The sequence below is a fragment of the Colletes latitarsis genome, chromosome 8, assembly GCF_051014445.1.
Source record: "Colletes latitarsis isolate SP2378_abdomen chromosome 8, iyColLati1, whole genome shotgun sequence".
NCBI classification, from domain to species: domain Eukaryota; kingdom Metazoa; phylum Arthropoda; class Insecta; order Hymenoptera; family Colletidae; genus Colletes; species Colletes latitarsis.
The window spans coordinates 30,870,473-30,886,294 of record NC_135141.1 but is presented as its reverse complement, the minus strand read 5'-3'; the positions used below and the strand labels follow the sequence as shown (position 1 = coordinate 30,886,294).

At 33.6% G+C, this 15,822-nt stretch overlaps 5 protein-coding genes across 17 annotated transcripts; 3 read left to right on the top strand and 2 right to left on the bottom strand.

The window, feature by feature from the left end:
* Window positions 1-322: 322 nt before the first annotated feature.
* On the top strand, window positions 323-3,099 carry LOC143344882 (transmembrane protein 120 homolog). Of its 4 annotated transcripts, none has more exons than XM_076771440.1 (7): window positions 323-486; window positions 1,122-1,369; window positions 1,692-1,810; window positions 1,884-2,042; window positions 2,127-2,219; window positions 2,306-2,523; window positions 2,625-3,099. In XM_076771440.1, the coding sequence occupies exons 2-7, from the start codon at window positions 1,301-1,303 to the stop codon at window positions 3,032-3,034; spliced, it is 1,068 nt and encodes a 355-aa protein (XP_076627555.1). In that variant the 5' UTR covers window positions 323-486; window positions 1,122-1,300; the 3' UTR covers window positions 3,035-3,099. The 4 variants fall into 4 exon arrangements, with proteins under 4 accessions (XP_076627555.1, XP_076627553.1, XP_076627554.1 ...); XM_076771438.1 differs by lacking the exon at window positions 323-486 and adding an exon at window positions 675-801; XM_076771439.1 differs by lacking the exon at window positions 323-486 and adding an exon at window positions 867-1,015.
* Window positions 3,100-3,254: 155 nt separating this feature from the next.
* Tspo (Translocator protein) lies at window positions 3,255-6,191 on the top strand. Its single transcript, XM_076771454.1, has 3 exons — window positions 3,255-4,942; window positions 5,609-5,821; window positions 5,896-6,191. The coding sequence occupies exons 1-3, from the start codon at window positions 4,835-4,837 to the stop codon at window positions 6,088-6,090; spliced, it is 516 nt and encodes a 171-aa protein (XP_076627569.1). The 5' UTR covers window positions 3,255-4,834; the 3' UTR covers window positions 6,091-6,191.
* A 52-nt stretch (window positions 6,192-6,243) lies between these two features.
* On the bottom strand, window positions 6,244-10,647 carry Atg1 (serine/threonine-protein kinase unc-51-like protein Atg1). 2 transcript variants are annotated; one of them, XM_076771434.1, is made up of 13 exons: window positions 10,513-10,647; window positions 10,310-10,402; window positions 9,828-9,878; window positions 9,654-9,723; window positions 9,370-9,546; window positions 9,042-9,276; window positions 8,627-8,941; window positions 8,286-8,555; window positions 7,958-8,211; window positions 7,293-7,661; window positions 7,080-7,207; window positions 6,861-6,996; window positions 6,244-6,756 (listed from the first exon to the last, which is right to left on the bottom strand). In XM_076771434.1, exons 1-13 carry the CDS (start codon window positions 10,600-10,602, stop codon window positions 6,683-6,685), a joined length of 2,262 nt encoding a protein of 753 aa, XP_076627549.1. In that variant the 5' UTR covers window positions 10,603-10,647; the 3' UTR covers window positions 6,244-6,682. The 2 variants fall into 2 exon arrangements, with proteins under 2 accessions (XP_076627549.1, XP_076627550.1); XM_076771435.1 differs by lacking the exon at window positions 9,828-9,878.
* A 95-nt stretch (window positions 10,648-10,742) lies between these two features.
* Window positions 10,743-15,820, top strand: Crcp (CGRP receptor component). 5 transcript variants are annotated; one of them, XM_076771452.1, is made up of 4 exons: window positions 10,743-10,882; window positions 13,784-14,054; window positions 14,137-14,240; window positions 15,507-15,684. In XM_076771452.1, the coding sequence occupies exons 2-4, from the start codon at window positions 13,866-13,868 to the stop codon at window positions 15,673-15,675; spliced, it is 462 nt and encodes a 153-aa protein (XP_076627567.1). In that variant the 5' UTR covers window positions 10,743-10,882; window positions 13,784-13,865; the 3' UTR covers window positions 15,676-15,684. The 5 variants fall into 5 exon arrangements, with proteins under 5 accessions (XP_076627567.1, XP_076627568.1, XP_076627565.1 ...); XM_076771453.1 differs by lacking the exon at window positions 10,743-10,882 and adding an exon at window positions 11,190-11,331; XM_076771450.1 differs by lacking the exon at window positions 10,743-10,882 and adding an exon at window positions 12,930-13,059.
* Window positions 14,273-15,563, bottom strand: Denr (density-regulated protein). 5 transcript variants are annotated; one of them, XM_076771444.1, is made up of 6 exons: window positions 15,435-15,563; window positions 15,175-15,300; window positions 14,980-15,064; window positions 14,720-14,899; window positions 14,487-14,626; window positions 14,273-14,418 (listed from the first exon to the last, which is right to left on the bottom strand). In XM_076771444.1, exons 2-6 carry the CDS (start codon window positions 15,274-15,276, stop codon window positions 14,374-14,376), a joined length of 552 nt encoding a protein of 183 aa, XP_076627559.1. In that variant the 5' UTR covers window positions 15,277-15,300; window positions 15,435-15,563; the 3' UTR covers window positions 14,273-14,373. The 5 variants fall into 5 exon arrangements, with proteins under 5 accessions (XP_076627559.1, XP_076627558.1, XP_076627557.1 ...); XM_076771443.1 differs by having other exon boundaries at window positions 15,363-15,488; XM_076771442.1 differs by having other exon boundaries at window positions 15,175-15,306; window positions 15,363-15,479.
* Window positions 15,821-15,822: the final 2 nt, after the last annotated feature.

Sequence of the window (15,822 nt, the reverse complement as noted above, 5' to 3'; positions counted from 1 at the left end):
TTGGACGGATCGCAAGAATAGAGGCTATCGACGAATCTAAAATGTTTATTCGTTATTCGTGAATAAAATTTGCCTCGGTCTGCTGAGCACATTGTGAATCATGAGGTCAAGGGATCGTCGCTAAAAGAATCGTGAAATGTAGTACGATGGGTTGAATATAAAGCAACTTGTTTACCAGAGACTGCAAAGCACTTTTGTCTCTGTGGTTCGGTGGGAGCTCTCTCTCTTTCTCTCTCTCTCTCTCTCTGGTCAACGACCGTAAAAAAATTCGCGTGTTCAACGCGTTGCGACAGGACGCAGCGTTAAATTGGCGGACTGTATTGTGCTCCTCGGAAGCGGAGAGATTCTATGATAGTTTGCGCGTTCTGTAACGCGATCGGTTCGCGTCAGCGTGAATGTGAATAACTAGAAAGAACGAAACAAGTGCGTCTCGATTTGAGAAGTCGTTGATCGCGAGGAACTTGGAATTGGAACGAGGTCGTAATGGTACAGCAGCGAACGTTGCAATATTTGAATGTCAAGGGAAACTCACACTTCTGGGAAAAAAGATAGTACACGTGTCCTGTTTCAATGCTAATCATTTAGAATGTATTTTTTGTTCATCGACTGCTAGATAGCTTTTTTTATAGTTTATGCTTATATAATATAAGATAATCTTTCGTTTGCCGCCTTCGCAAAGTCAATCGTTAGTGTTAAGCTTCGAGGTTAACACGTCTACGTACGAATCACATTGACAACCGACTTTAACAGAATCATAATTCTATATTTGATTTATTCGAACAAAGCATTCTGGGTACCCAGGTAAATATGTCTCATTATGCTCGAATGTACCTAATTTGCGTACGATTAATTGCGATTATGGCAACGAATTGCTAATTCGTAATAACGTGTTTTGAAATATCGCTTATCGGATTCGTGTAAGAAGCAAAAGGAACGTAAAATTACGTATTCGGTATTGACATGCATTTTGCGTTCTATTCGTCATCAATTAATATTTTTCAAAGCTGTTGTATAGGTACGCATTTGTTAGGTCATCAAGTTCTGAAAGAAAGAACCACTTTTTTAATGTATTTTATTTGAAACGTCGCTTTAAATCTCTGACAAATATGTTTCCCCCACAGATATTCGAAATACGCTCTTATCATATGTCGGCCCTGAAGATCGCGATAATCGGGACGCGGCTTCTAGAGCACTCTGTCGCCAGATCCACGAGAAACTGGTCAGCCCCAGGAATACGATAGATTGTAGCGTACCTAAATTCCTAGCGAGGTCTTGACCATCATCCCTTTTTCTCGCTACGATGGACACCGATGTCGAGTCTTGTTTGAAAGATTGGAACGATTTAGCGAAAGATTACAAGGAATTAGAAGTAAGATAATTTTTCGTTAAACCTGGGTACTAATGTTGTCGGTGATTAACGTGTTGGATCATTTTATTCGAGGTTAAGTGTACTTTTTATTTATCCACAGCGATACTCGAAACCGGTATTCGAAAAATTTTCGGTGTAATACTTTGCATGCTGAAGAATGTATTCGAAAAATGTTATCGTATAAACTTTTCTTTATATGTTTTTAACTGTTCGTTGTGTGTGCAACTCTTTTCCTGGATATTTCTTCCATATTGCGAAAAACGCAAATAATGTTATACAATTTTTAAGCTAAGCAACAACGATATTTTAATTATGTTGACAGGTATTAAACAAAGAGTACCTTGTAAAATTAGACGAAATAAGCGAACTTCAAGCAAAATGTTTAAAAGGTATTTCTCATCAAAGGTACAGAATGGGTGTAATATCAAAATCCCTCAAACAGTAAGTATTCGATTCTGATAATTATGTTGTAATTATTCTCTTTAAATAACGAGAAACATTGAATCAACTTTAGATTGCATGCAGGAGATGCAAGGAAAAGTTTAAATAAAGATATGGCCAGAAGAGAACAGCAATTACACGAAATAGAACAAACATTGCCAAAACAGAATGGCACATACCTTCAAATTATTTTAGGCAGTGTTAATGTTTCCATATTAAACAAAAGTGATAAGTGAGTAAAAATTGGATTTTGATGTGACTTTGTCTAAATAAAAAGTATATTTGAAAAATTACTATTCTATTATTGTTTTGTTAGGTTCAAGTACAAAGATGAGTACGAAAAGTTTAAATTAATCCTCTCTGTAATTGGCTTTATTTTATCTGTATTAAATCTAGTAACTAATGTCAGGTAAGATATGATTTATTTTTTATTAAAAATTTAAGAAGCTATTGCAATTGTCCCAATAAAACATCCTATGGCAATTTATGTTTCAGAACTTTGGAACTTAGCTTTATGTTCCTTTTAGTCTGGTATTATTGTACCTTGACAATAAGAGAAAGTATATTAAAGGTGAATGGTTCAAAAATCAAAGGTTGGTGGAGATTTCATCATTTCCTCTCGACCGTAGTATCTGGTGTTTTATTAGTGTGGCCTAACACAGGGCCATGGTACGCATTTCGACAGCAATTTATGTGGTTCAATGTGTACATTAGTAAGTTACACTAAATAATTTCAATTGTTTGTAATACTAGACGAAATATTTTTCTTACAATTAATTACTAAAAATTGAAATTTTACTATTTCTATTTATAGGTGTAGTGCAGTATTTGCAATTTTGTTATCAGCGCGGTGTTTTATACCGTTTGAAAGCATTGGGCGAACGACATAATATGGATATTACTATCGAAGGTTTTCATTCGTGGATGTGGCGTGGACTATCATTTTTGTTGCCATTCCTTTTTGTTGGATACCTGTTTCAATTATATAATGCATATGTATTGTACACATTAACATCCCATCCAGAAGCTACGTGGCATGTTCCAGTCCTTAGTAGCATGTTTTTAGTACTATTCCTGGGTAATTTAATAACGACCATAATGGTAATTCCTCAAAAATTGAGACAACGTGTAAGAGATCATCTCCCGGGGGTATTTTCTTCTAAACCCGAGCGTAAAAGAGAGGTAAACGGTGAGAAAGATATTAAAAATCAAAAATGTGAGTGAAAGGGCACTAGTATACACCAAATAAAATTGTTTAATTAGGCGAGTATGAAAAATGATTAAATAAAGTACAGAGTACACAATTGATGAGTGCGTGAAAAAAAAAAAAATCTGTGGGGAAATATCGTTAACAGTATCCTGAAAAAGCAAGTAGTTAGATATTTTAGTTCAGTATAGAGAATTACACAGCATACCAAAAAGTAGACGAAGCATCTTAAACGATTCTTTCCTCTACGTGCCGACGTCTTTCTACGTGTATCGCCCAGCATAAAATTACGTACCAGCTTGTCGTAATGTAGAAACGATTTCTTTGAAAATATCCCCTTTTGTACGCCCTTTCATAATATTTCAAGACACTCAACTTTTTTGGCTGTATCATTTAATATTCATTTTTGTGGGTACTAATATAATATATAAAAATCGATGCATAAATAGTATATTGTTTATCTCGAATACATATCTCAAGATTTTATTAATGTATTTAAATATATTAATTCTTTTTATTATTTTTATAAATTTTTAACAATTTGGAAGATTTCATCGTTCAAAGTTTTAGCAAATGATTTTATATTGTATTATTTTTGACATTTTATTGACCTTTTACTTGCACTCAAGTAAATTTATATAACTATTTCGATTCTCCGAAATTTCACCGAATTAAATGAATTTTAATTGTTCTAAAACATAATTATATTTACAGACAGTAAAACAAAGCAGTTCTGTATGTAAAATTAATTTTACATAACCGCGTGCAGTGTCTTTTTTTTTTCTAATTCTAATGCTTTCAATTTGTGTACATGTATATATATTCCATTACGATAATTTAATGAAAAAACGAAAACCATGTACTCCACGCACACGTTTGGATGTTCAATACTCACTCTGTTACTATAATAATAGTCAGTTATGAATTGTGTATATGCATGACACTCCAAAAATGTATGTAATATAAATATATTTATTAAATTATATGTATAAATAAAAGTGATACCGTTCGCCTAATATTGAAATGGAATAACAAATTCCCATTAATATTGCATACGTTCGGTTCAACGTTCTGCCAAACTATACAATGGATGAACAAAAAGTGCGATGGTGGTATGGTTTTCGATTGGTAAAATATAATGGTTAAATTTTATCCTGCCAATCGAAAACTTGCGCCTTGCATGCATTGCATTAGTCGGTAGTACGTTTGAATCGAATTTACACATGTACCTACACGTACGTGTTCTACTTATCCCTTCTTTACGAATCTATAACCCAGAAAGACGTGAAATGCTAACGCAATGAAAACGAATCATTTTTATGTTTCAAGTATCTTCTAATATATGTAACATTTACTGTACGATATGTTATAATTCCAGTATAGCTCTATCAAATAGTGAACTATACATGCATTAATTTCACGAGACAATGGCTGTAATTTGCGCAAGTATGTATCATCGAAAGGTATTCAATTCTCAACTTGGCAAACTGTTTTCGACGTTTGTCTACAATGGTAGCAAAACGAATGATTTTTAACAGCGGCTTTTATAATTGGGAATTTATTAATTTTAACTTCTGCATTAAATAAACGCCACGGACATTGCAAATTGCGTTAGTCATGATTACGAGTACAGATAACGAACACGCGAATAAAAATGCCCAGTTAGTGCGTTCATCCTTTGAAATAGTTACATCACTGGAAAGCGTCAGTCATAGTTATAATACGTAGTGTCGTATTTTGTCGCGCATACGTTCTGCCATCGACATTCGATAAGTACGTTGTTAAGGAAGGCAAGGTAGCTTCTCTTTGTAAGTAAAATGCCTGTAAAAACAAATTGCCCGCTTGCAATAGCTGTTATCCATCCAAATATTGGTGGCTGGATCGGTGGATATATCACCAGAAAAAATATCAAACCCTGGTATGAGGTAATTAAATCGATCAATTCGTAAAATTATTCAAATTCAGTCGCATAAACGAGAACCAGAGTCGATACATTTCAAACGATACGTGTAAAGTAGTTTGTAGTTAAAATTTTCGTATTAATTATAACAATGAATTATATAATATTAGTTCGCGTACGAGTGCATGTGAAGAATGTGAAAATGAAATATAATGAATCTTTGAAAATTAAAATTTATTTAATATTCCTATCGTGTTTCTAGGAGGAAGTACGATGTTCTATTAGGACGTTGAGTCGTATTTCTTCTCTATTTAGAAAGTTTTACTTTGAATAATATTTTAAAAAATTTATTATTAAACTAATCAAACTTTATTCAGTCGAACGTAATTATTGTCAACTAATAATTATTTTTAGACAATTTTCTCAGAGATGATAAATCTTAAAAAAAAAAGACTTAACTATATACTAGAAATTCTAAGATAAGATAACTGTGCCAATGTATTTTGAATTAAGAGAACATAACATATAAGTGTACATGTAATGTTATCTTTTGTTTTAACTATAAACTACTTATTCCTCGTGTATTTTTCATTTTTAAATCTGCAATTCAAAATATTGTCAATATTTTAAACGTTTTATTGAAATTAATTTAATAAATAAATTAATCAACTACTTGTTTGATGTCCAACAGTCTTTAAAAAAGCCTGCTTGGACACCACCAAACTGGATGTTTGCTCCAGTATGGACAACTCTATATTGTACAATGGGATATTCTTCATATTTAGTATGGAGAGATGCTGGTAGTTGCAGAGGGGCTGCAATACCACTTTCTATTTATGGAGCTAATTTAATACTAAATTGGTCATGGACTCCACTGTTCTTTGGATCACACAACCTGAAATTGGTATCTTAATAGAAATAATCATGTTATCCTGATTCAATGATGATTCTAGTCAGTTACAATCCTTGTACTTTTAGGCTTTGTATGAAATCGCAGTATTGTGGGGAAGCACTGTAGCAATGGGCATTGCATTTTACAATGTAAATCCAATTGCTGGCTGTTTGGTAATTCCATATTTAGCATGGAATTCTCTAGCTGCAGCATTGAACTATGTAATTTATAGAGACAACAAGCCAAAGATAGAAGATATTACAGAAGAAAAAAAGGAATAATATCTTGTAACACACATATATATATTTTTTTTTAGCAAAATGCATTAGTGTATAATGTCACCCAATGAAACAATGCTTCATAAATTACCTCTTTTTTACAATTGTTGTATCACCAGCATTTAATAAGAAATGTGTCTTGCATTGAACGCACAATGCTGTTAGTATACGTTTTTATTATTTGATATGAAATAAAGGTTAGTTAATCAACCATACGTACATTACAATATATATATATATATATTATATACTTTATAATATATATATTATACATATATTATATAATATATATATTACATATATAATCATAATTCGCATCATTAATAAAATCATATAAAGAAACCTGTAAAGAATCACTTTCGTACTCTCATGGGGTTAATCTACCCTATTCTGTGTAGATCTAACAAAATTTACTTACTATATTACGCTTAAATCTTAGTTTTGCTTTTTATTTCTACAATGTCATCTTCGTAGTATGATCAATGAATTAACATCTTTTATACAGAATAGGGCAGAATATCTTACACAAGAGAGGAATTGAATACGGTACGGGCTTGGGCGGGTCGCTGCACTCTGCTGTTGTTTTTCACAAGCGCTATGTAGGATCTGTTGCGTAAATGTAACCTTGTTGTTGAAGAACGTACAAACGTTTTTCAACAGCATCTTTGTCTGAAATAAAGCCAAACATTATCCTTTTAGTATGTTTTTAGACAAAATATCGCATTAAAAAAAAAAAAAAAAAAAATGATAATTATTAAAGAAAAATAAATTACATTTAATAAGGAGAGCTCTATCTTGACTGTGACTGACATGCTGCGATAAAGAGTGCAACAATATCTGCGCTGTATGATATCGCTGGAAACATTCTGCAGGATTGCCAAATAATTCGTCGAGCGCCGCCGACTGACACTGTTAAAAAGAGAATATATACGCATAAGTACATATGTATTATATATTCATATAATTACGAATTAAATTAATTAAATGTATACCATTTGTATGGCATGGTTGTAGAGGATTTTGTCTGCTGTAGCTCCTGTCTGATGAAGAAGCCCAGCACTGTTGAGCTGCTTACATTCTGAGAGGCATGATTTGAATTTCTCATTCATTATATTCACAACTGAAACGATGAAATTTCAATAACGTTGACTTTTAAATACATGTTTAATTATAATTATAATTAATGTCACCGCATAAAGATTTACCTTCTTTAACAGTAGCGGTTGGTTGTAATCTGCCAGCCTTCAGTTGTTGAATTGCAAGACTCAATCCGGAACTAAGCCACTGAAGAGCTCTAACAAGTAGAATTACTTGTTCGGCTCTTCTTCTTGTCGCGGCATTACTCGCTTGTTCAATGCCGCCTAAAGGCGCGCCCAGAGGTCCTGCTCTCGTTCTTGCTACCTCACATACACATTCACACAATGCAACAACAAAGTTTAACTTCGCTAATATTTCGTTGTGTTCACGTTCCAAAAGTGTTTCCTCTGGGAGCTCGGGTGCAATGAATGTCAATGGACGATCATCTGTTATCGTAGGATTTATATCTGGTAGAAGATTTTGGAAACTTCCTGCTTCTGTAAATTCAATATAAAGTGAGATGAGATCGTTTAATAAACTCTTTCTTATTATAGTAATAAAAATGAGTTCAACACAATATATAGCATAGTTGACCGTTATTCAAATACTTTCAAATAAATCTTTACCCAGATAAAACATTTTTTCCATTTTTAATATTCGAATAACGAATAGGGAATAGTAAATGACGTTTTATTTGCTACGCGCAAATAAAAATTTACCTAGATAAAGCGTTATTCGTTATCTAGATAAAAATGTGCGTCACTCTGCTGTAAAGGTGATCGAAATTAAATACCAGATATTTCAGGAAGAGTGACAGCCCTTGTACCAAAGGGAATAACGGGTGAATGCCTTAATGTGTTGTTGTTATCTTGAAATGCTCTCGATGTAGGTGAACCCAATACCGCCAAGGGCCCTGTTAGTAATGGCGAAGATGCACTATTGTTTCCAGTTGAACGTCGTAATGGCGACGTTCCACTAGAAGTGTGCGAATGTCTTGCAACAGGACTCACTTGCCATGTATTTGGGGGTGGAGGTGTTTCACTTAATCTAGAAATTATCCCAATGGAATAATGCTACTTACAAAACGAATAAAATAATTGGAGCATGAAAAATTTACATACCTTCTGCTGGGTGGTGTACCAATGACAAATTGAACACTAGGTGGACTAAGGGAGCCAATATCGGGAGCATGACTTCTATGAGAATCTACGCCGCGTTTCATACTAATAGGTTGAGAACGTGGAACAACACTACTTCCAGACCTTGTATTGGTAGAAGGAGATGGCGGCTGTGCAATACTTCTCTGAGACGGAACAGGAATTGGTTCCGATATCGGAAGAAAGCACGGTCTTGGTGGACTCACTGCTTCTCTGCTTGTTTGTTTAACATACCTGGGTAATTCGCAATAAAATAATATCGCGAATTATAAAAAATGTTTAAAGAGTAAAATTAAATTACTTACTTAACTTGTTGCGTGTTAGGATTATTGTCTGTGTCACTGCTGAGATCACTTGGCACAAGCACAAAGTCATCTTCAGGACTGGAACACGGACTAGTTGTCTCTGGTTCTGATCTTGTAACAGCTGTTGCTCCTTCTTGAATTACTAATGTTCCTGGAGAAGCAGGTAGTTCAGCAGGAACTGGACTGGGGCTTTCTCTAGAACCTTGGAGGAAAGGATGTCCAAAAAATTCATCGAAAGGCATACGATCTCTGGCATTTCGCCGTAAAAGACCCATTAAAAGATCTGATAGTTCAGGCGACGTTCCGGGTGGAATCCTAATGCAAAAGAAATTTAAATATGTAAAACGTCACACATGTACTACCACTTAATTTGATTTCTTACTTGTAACGACAATATTTTATGTATTACACATACTTAGGTCCAAGATTTGCATTTTTCTCATAAAACAATTTCAAAGCTTGAGGTGTGTGAGCTTGAAACGGCGCTTTTCCAGTTAGACACTGAAAAACTATTGTTCCTAGTGACCAGAGATCTGCTTTTGCATCATACTGAAGTGACATTATAACTTCGGGTGCCATATACATTGGTGATCCACATAAAGTGGCAGCCATAACTCCATCTTGTAAAAATCTAGCAAAACCAAAATCCGCTGAAACATATAAGAAACATATATTGCTTGAATTTCTTTTAAATTAGAAACCTTATGTTGAATTTTTATAACATATCGTTGGTAAATACTTACCAATTTTTAATGTTATTTGATGTGGCTGTGGACAAGCTTTACCACAATTATGACTGAGCAAAATATTTTGTGGCTTAAGATCCCTGTGGACTACACCTTTGGCATGTAGTGCTTTCATTGCACCTGCTAATTGCTTCAAAAACACTCTGATAGTATCTTCAGAAAGAGTGCCTTTTGCTAATGAAAGCAATAAAGATGAAATAATAGAATCAATTCATTTGATCTTTTTGTTTTTATAAATATCATTCCAATGATCTAATATGAAACTTGTATACAAAACATACCACTTAAATAATCAGCTAAGTCCCCACCATTACAATACTCCATAACCAGGAAGACATTATGATTAGACTCCTAAAAAATAAATTTGCAATTGTAGTAACATGTAAACATTATTATATAAACTGTATAAATATATTAAATCTTTTCCACATTTAATAGCAAAGCATTGTACTAACCTTACAATCCAATAATGCTACAACATTTTCATGATGCAATTCTGTTAGTTCCTGAAATGTAATGTATTAGTCAACAATGAAAATCAATATATAGCTGTTATTAAAACACAGAATATATACGTTTTTCTTTTCTAAACAATCCAAATTAATCTTAAATGATATTGTATTAAAAAAATAAATAATAATTCTTATCTCAGTTATAAAATTCTTTTCATAACAAATACTGTACTCTTCTAAATAATTAATTCATGAAATATGGAGGAAGGATTATACTTGTATGATTCACTGTTTTAGTTAAATACATTGAAATGAATTCATTGCAAGTTAAATAGAGGCAATGTATTCGTAACATAATTTCAATAAAAACAATAAATGCAGTATGGATGCAAAATCATTCACTTCTGAAATAAGAATTCAAATGTAAAGAAATTAAACTGAAAGCCACTGCATGCATTGCGACTTTAATTATTGCAACGACAAACCTTCAGAATTTTAATCTCCTTCCCAAGCAAATTCTGTGACTTTGCCAGACTTTTTTTAGTGATACTTTTGATTGCCACTACAAAATTTGGTTTCTGCAAAGAATAGAACACGCATCAGGTTTGTAGCTGATCGAAATAAAAATCGTTTTCGTACTTTATTTACCAATCGTGTCTTAAAAATAAGAAAATTTGAGAAAACTCACTTTACGATGTCTACCCCTAAAGACCACGGCGAATGCGCCGTGGCCTATCAGATCTTTTGTGTTGTACTCGTAGTCGCCGACGATTTCCATTCTTGATCGTAATAATTCGGCGATCAAGAATGTTTCACCGATCTTTTTCAGGCAAGGTCAACAGTTTACAAACATAGAACGACAACCAAGAGAGATGCATCGCCTGTGAAAAGATCGATATGCGTTGTAAGAAAAGTCGCGGCCCGTACTATTCCCTCATGTGGATTCGTTCCTCTTCACCGACAATGTCTTCAACAGTAAAAACGATGTCGGTCTACATCTTGCCCACCCTCATGAGGTCACATTAATCACGAAGTTGTATCACCACACTGACGATTGGGTATACTCGAAAATACAAAACACAACGAATTACCCACTATGTCGTACAGTTGCCGTCGCAAAATGTCAGACGATCGCGCATAGAGGTCGTGTCCGATGTGGCTAGATTTGGCATAATTGAGTACATCGACGGCAACACTAGTAACGACGAACATCCTTAGCGTCTAACGGAGTGGTAGGGAAAGCCGACATATTCTACTGCACGAGCCATGTTACGTGGTTCAACACTTCGCACAACTTCGGGAAATCGAGAAAGAAGGCGAGTGTGAGGCCTTCTTTCTTCATACGATGAAACACACGTTTTGTATATTTGTATTTGTTGTGAGAAAGATAGTTTTGTCGTAATCGTTTGAGGTTGAGTCGGTGAATAGTTCCTCCTGCGTATCTCAGGGTCGTTGTTAGGATCTAAGGATGATAAGATTCTTGGAAGAGACAACTTGTCAATAACGTGTGAGTATACTTCGTCAAGAAGGCTTTGAAGAATACCACCAGCACGCTAAGGAGCATCTATTCTCTTACTCGCTAGGGTTTCGGCTCATAAAAACGATAATCGTTGCGGGGGTCAATTGCAATCATTTTTGGTCAATAGACATACCCCCGAAATCTTACGCACTTTCGAGAAAAAAATTCTTTACCGAAAATATAATGTGAGGTTAGAAATGTTGTCCTGAAATTTCATGCTTAAAAAAAGTTATACATAAAGTTTAATGAAAACCTAGAAATGAAACAAAATAAACATAATTCCAGTGGGCAGCACTGATCGGCAGCGATCAGCTGTTCACTGAAACAAAAAATCAATACTCCTGGCAGTTCGTGCGATCTCTAGTGGAGAGATGCAAAATACTGTTCAGTCTATGAAAGGACTAATAATAAACATTCTTTGTTATAAAATTAAAGAATTATTATTTGGAATAATACAATATTTTTAATTTTATAACAGAAATTCTTCGTCTCTCTTGTCGGTTCGTCTCGCTTGGCGGTTGAGTAATATCTCCCGCGGGCGCGCCAGGGGGCTCAGTTTTTATACAATTTATTGGGACGACTATCGACCAATCGAGACCTAACTGGCTGCTGATTGGCTCGGAGGTCGAATAATAAAATTTCTTTTTTTCAATGGTTAAAACATAATCTGTAAAGTTGTTCAAGAGCAAGAAGGAGAGGCTCCCATTCACGTTCTTAACCATATCCCGAAGTTGCATGAAGCGCTGACCTGGCGTAAGATGTGGCTCGTGCGGTAGGATATGTCGACTTTCCCCCGCCATTCCGTTAAAAGCTAAGGAACTTCGTCGTTAGTAGTGTCGTCGTCGATGCACTCAATTATGCTAAATCTAGCCACACTGGTCGTGTTAACGTCGACAGGCACGTGTTAAAATACGCAAGGCCCGTAATCTAAAATTTCAATAAATTCATACGCAAAAGAAATTACAGGCTTCTGTATAATTTTGACGAACATTATTAGTTACGTTTTTCGTGATTTTATCTTTCTCGTATCTCAAAAGGATCGTTAAACGATACTTTAATTAAAATAGAAATGATATTCTTGATTAGATTCTATGTATATGGTGTGCACTGTATGGTATGCCGATGCTAATAATAAATGAAACCATATGTCTGTTCCGGACAATAAGATACTTAACGTACATATTCTACGTCGAGACATAAAAGTAATGATTATAGAGTATCTCAATAATAAACATAGAGTATTTGAAATATTTTTTATAAATAAATTCCATGCGTCGTTCGTTGTGAAGTAGCGAATAGATCAACATTTATATTGTCTTAATTTTGAATTTGAATGGAATAACAATATTTACATCGTGCTGATTCGATTATTTAAAATATCTTTTATAAAATTAAACATCAATTTTTGTTAAAATTTTGCTTGAAAGTAATTTGAGAAAGTTATGATGTAGTACGCATTAATGTCTGATCAATAATACTATGCACTTTATCTGTATATATAATTTTCTATTTGATTTATTATTAAAGTATTTTAAGAGGATTACAATTTCTGAATATACAGCCCTGCAAGTACTAAAATATAACTACAGTCAGCTGGGATCATAGAGAGCATTCATGCACGCGTGTTATACATACATAAACTCAAATAGATCAACGTTATCTTCTTATACTTAGATATTCTACTATTCCGTAAATATTAATATAATAAATACATATGTACGTAGATCATTTCAACGGCTTCTCAATCGATTACAAAACTTTCCGAGTAGCAAATTTCAATAAGATATTGAATACTAAAACCAGTTAATCCTTCTCATTCGAGTTGGGATGATAATTCTTTGTTCATTGTTGCGAAATGTACATTTTATAACAATAACATTCTACTAAAACATAATACGCGAAATCTAGACTATTGAGATATACATATTTATGTTACATTATATAGTCAACTTCAATCTTAATTGATAGTTTTGTTATGACAAATATAAATTAAATATACTTTTGATATTAATCACGCAAGAAAACCAGTGACGATAATTAAGTACAAAATTTAAATCTTGCGCTCTTCGTACATTAATATTCGAGCAATTGTATTAGACTGCACGCCATCTAAACTGTAGTTTTCGTAGATCGAATTTTATATTTATATTTCTATTAAAAAGTGATACCACGCATATTTTTCATTGTGTATGTCGTTATCTTGCAATGCACTTAACAACAGTTTAATAAATTTTCGTGGTTATTTAATATTAAAATAGTTGCAATGCTTATGAACACATAACCTTACATTGAGATGTATGTTTGATTTTTAGTCTGTAAACAATTACAGTACAATTAAATTTTATTTGTATATTTAATATGGAAGTGTGAGTGACTAATTACTTTATTAATTGCACGATTATTTAAGATTCTAGATTCGTGATCCTAATTTTATTTTCAGGCTCAAAGATTGTTCAGCATATTTAAGCAATTATGAAGTTTTGGATATTCTGCAAAATATAAAAGCAAACAAGAAGCAAAAAATGAAACAAAATCAGTTAGCAACTATAACTTATCAGACCATAAGATATTTAGAAGAGACTCCATGTAAAAGACAATCACCTGAAAAAATTAAAGAGTTTTTGAAAGCAATAGAATCATTCAAGTTAACAAAATGTGAGAAATTAACTCTCTTAAATGTGTGCCCTAAAACAGCTCTTGAAATACAACTGGTATTATACATTGTTATTACAAAATAATGCATATAATATGTGTATCATTCAAAGCTGTACATACACTGTTGTATTTGTATAGATCGTGGAAGATAGTGAAGATCGTTTAAATGATGAAGAAGTAGAATCTTTACTTCAAGTGATAACAAGTTATCTAGGCGAGGATGAGCAAGCTGATAAAGATGGGTAATATGTTTCTACTATTTTAGCTTTATAAATTTTTTAAAAATATTTTGCATTATGTACATTTTATTCATAATAAACATGGAAATAGTATAATATTAAATACAATTGTGCATGTAAGATTTTAGTTGTCCCATTATCTTTTTTGATCTCCAAGATCATCTATTGAATCTTCATCAATCTGAAAATTCATTTAGTGATGCAAATTATACATTTTCTATTTCTATATAAGGCAATAACTGTTCTTACCTGTGGCCATTTTTCTGGAATCACCTCAAATAAATCATCCTTCACATCTCCTTGTATAACTATTTCATCATCTCCTGTTACACTGGACCCACATGCAAATTTGCTACCAAAAAATTTTGCAGCTACTTTCAAATCTATGTCTAAAAATTTTTTAAAAAAGTTGTAGGATTGTTTAAAAATTACTTTCTGTAAAAGAATTAAACATATGTATATAGATAAGTATTTTCCATTACCAAAAGTACTAAGACCAGTCACAACTGTGACAGATTTCTTTTTTCCTCTAGGTGCTCTAGACACAGTTACTAACTTTGGAACATCCTCTTTCTTTTTTGTCTTAAGCATACCTTTACCACCACGTTTTTGACGTTTCTTTTCATCTTCACCTCCACCAGCTTCTGTAGTATTATCTTCTACTATTCATTAATAAATAAAGTAATCTAAAACTACTTTAAATTAACCAAAAGTATATTTCATATATCAAAATTATAATTACCCAGTTTAACTTTTTCAAATTCTGTTGGCAAGTTTCTCTCTAGCCATTGCTTACATTTTTCATATTCTGGATAATATTCACAGTACTGTTATACAAGAGAAAAGGAAATTAAATTTTCAAACAATTTGAACATTGACACTTTGCAATGCGATATAAATTTTAAACGTTGATAGTGCAGGATCAATGTTTTCTCACCTCGATAGGAAGGGAGCAGTTCCCACAGTACTGTACTTTAATCGGATAAGTAATATTCGGATCGGGTCCTAAACGCAAATTTGACTGTTCTTCTGCCGACATTCTTAGACGCTTAACCTCACTATTCTATAACCGATCAATGTTACGTTTAAGAAAATGTTAACGATTCTGCAATTGGTCCGACTTACTCTTATGGTTTTTGGAGAATACTTTTCTATTACTCTGTAATAATTTCTGAAAAATAAAGTAGGAACTATTACCTATTCAAATGGACACCACGTAAGGTTAGAAATCCGTAATCTAGTGATATTAATTCCGTCCTATTCCGAAAGTCACCATATTCAACAATTGCTACCAATCAAAGAACGCTCCAGAAAGTTCAACTGCAGAAGGAACTGCATCCGTTTGATACACCGGCAGCAACAAATAATAAACGCCGATAAGGATATTAGGGGTGGATCACGTGACAGAACGGTCCAATCGGAGCGATTTGTTCGATAAGCCGCAAGGCTAGAAGACCAATCGCGCACATTAGACTTTGTACTTCGTTCGAAACGCACGTGCAGTAGAGAAAAGCGGCTCAGTGTGCTCCAGAGTTAGTGTGCTGCCTCGTGAAAGGAGACGAACCTCGTTTCGAGGCAAATTTTG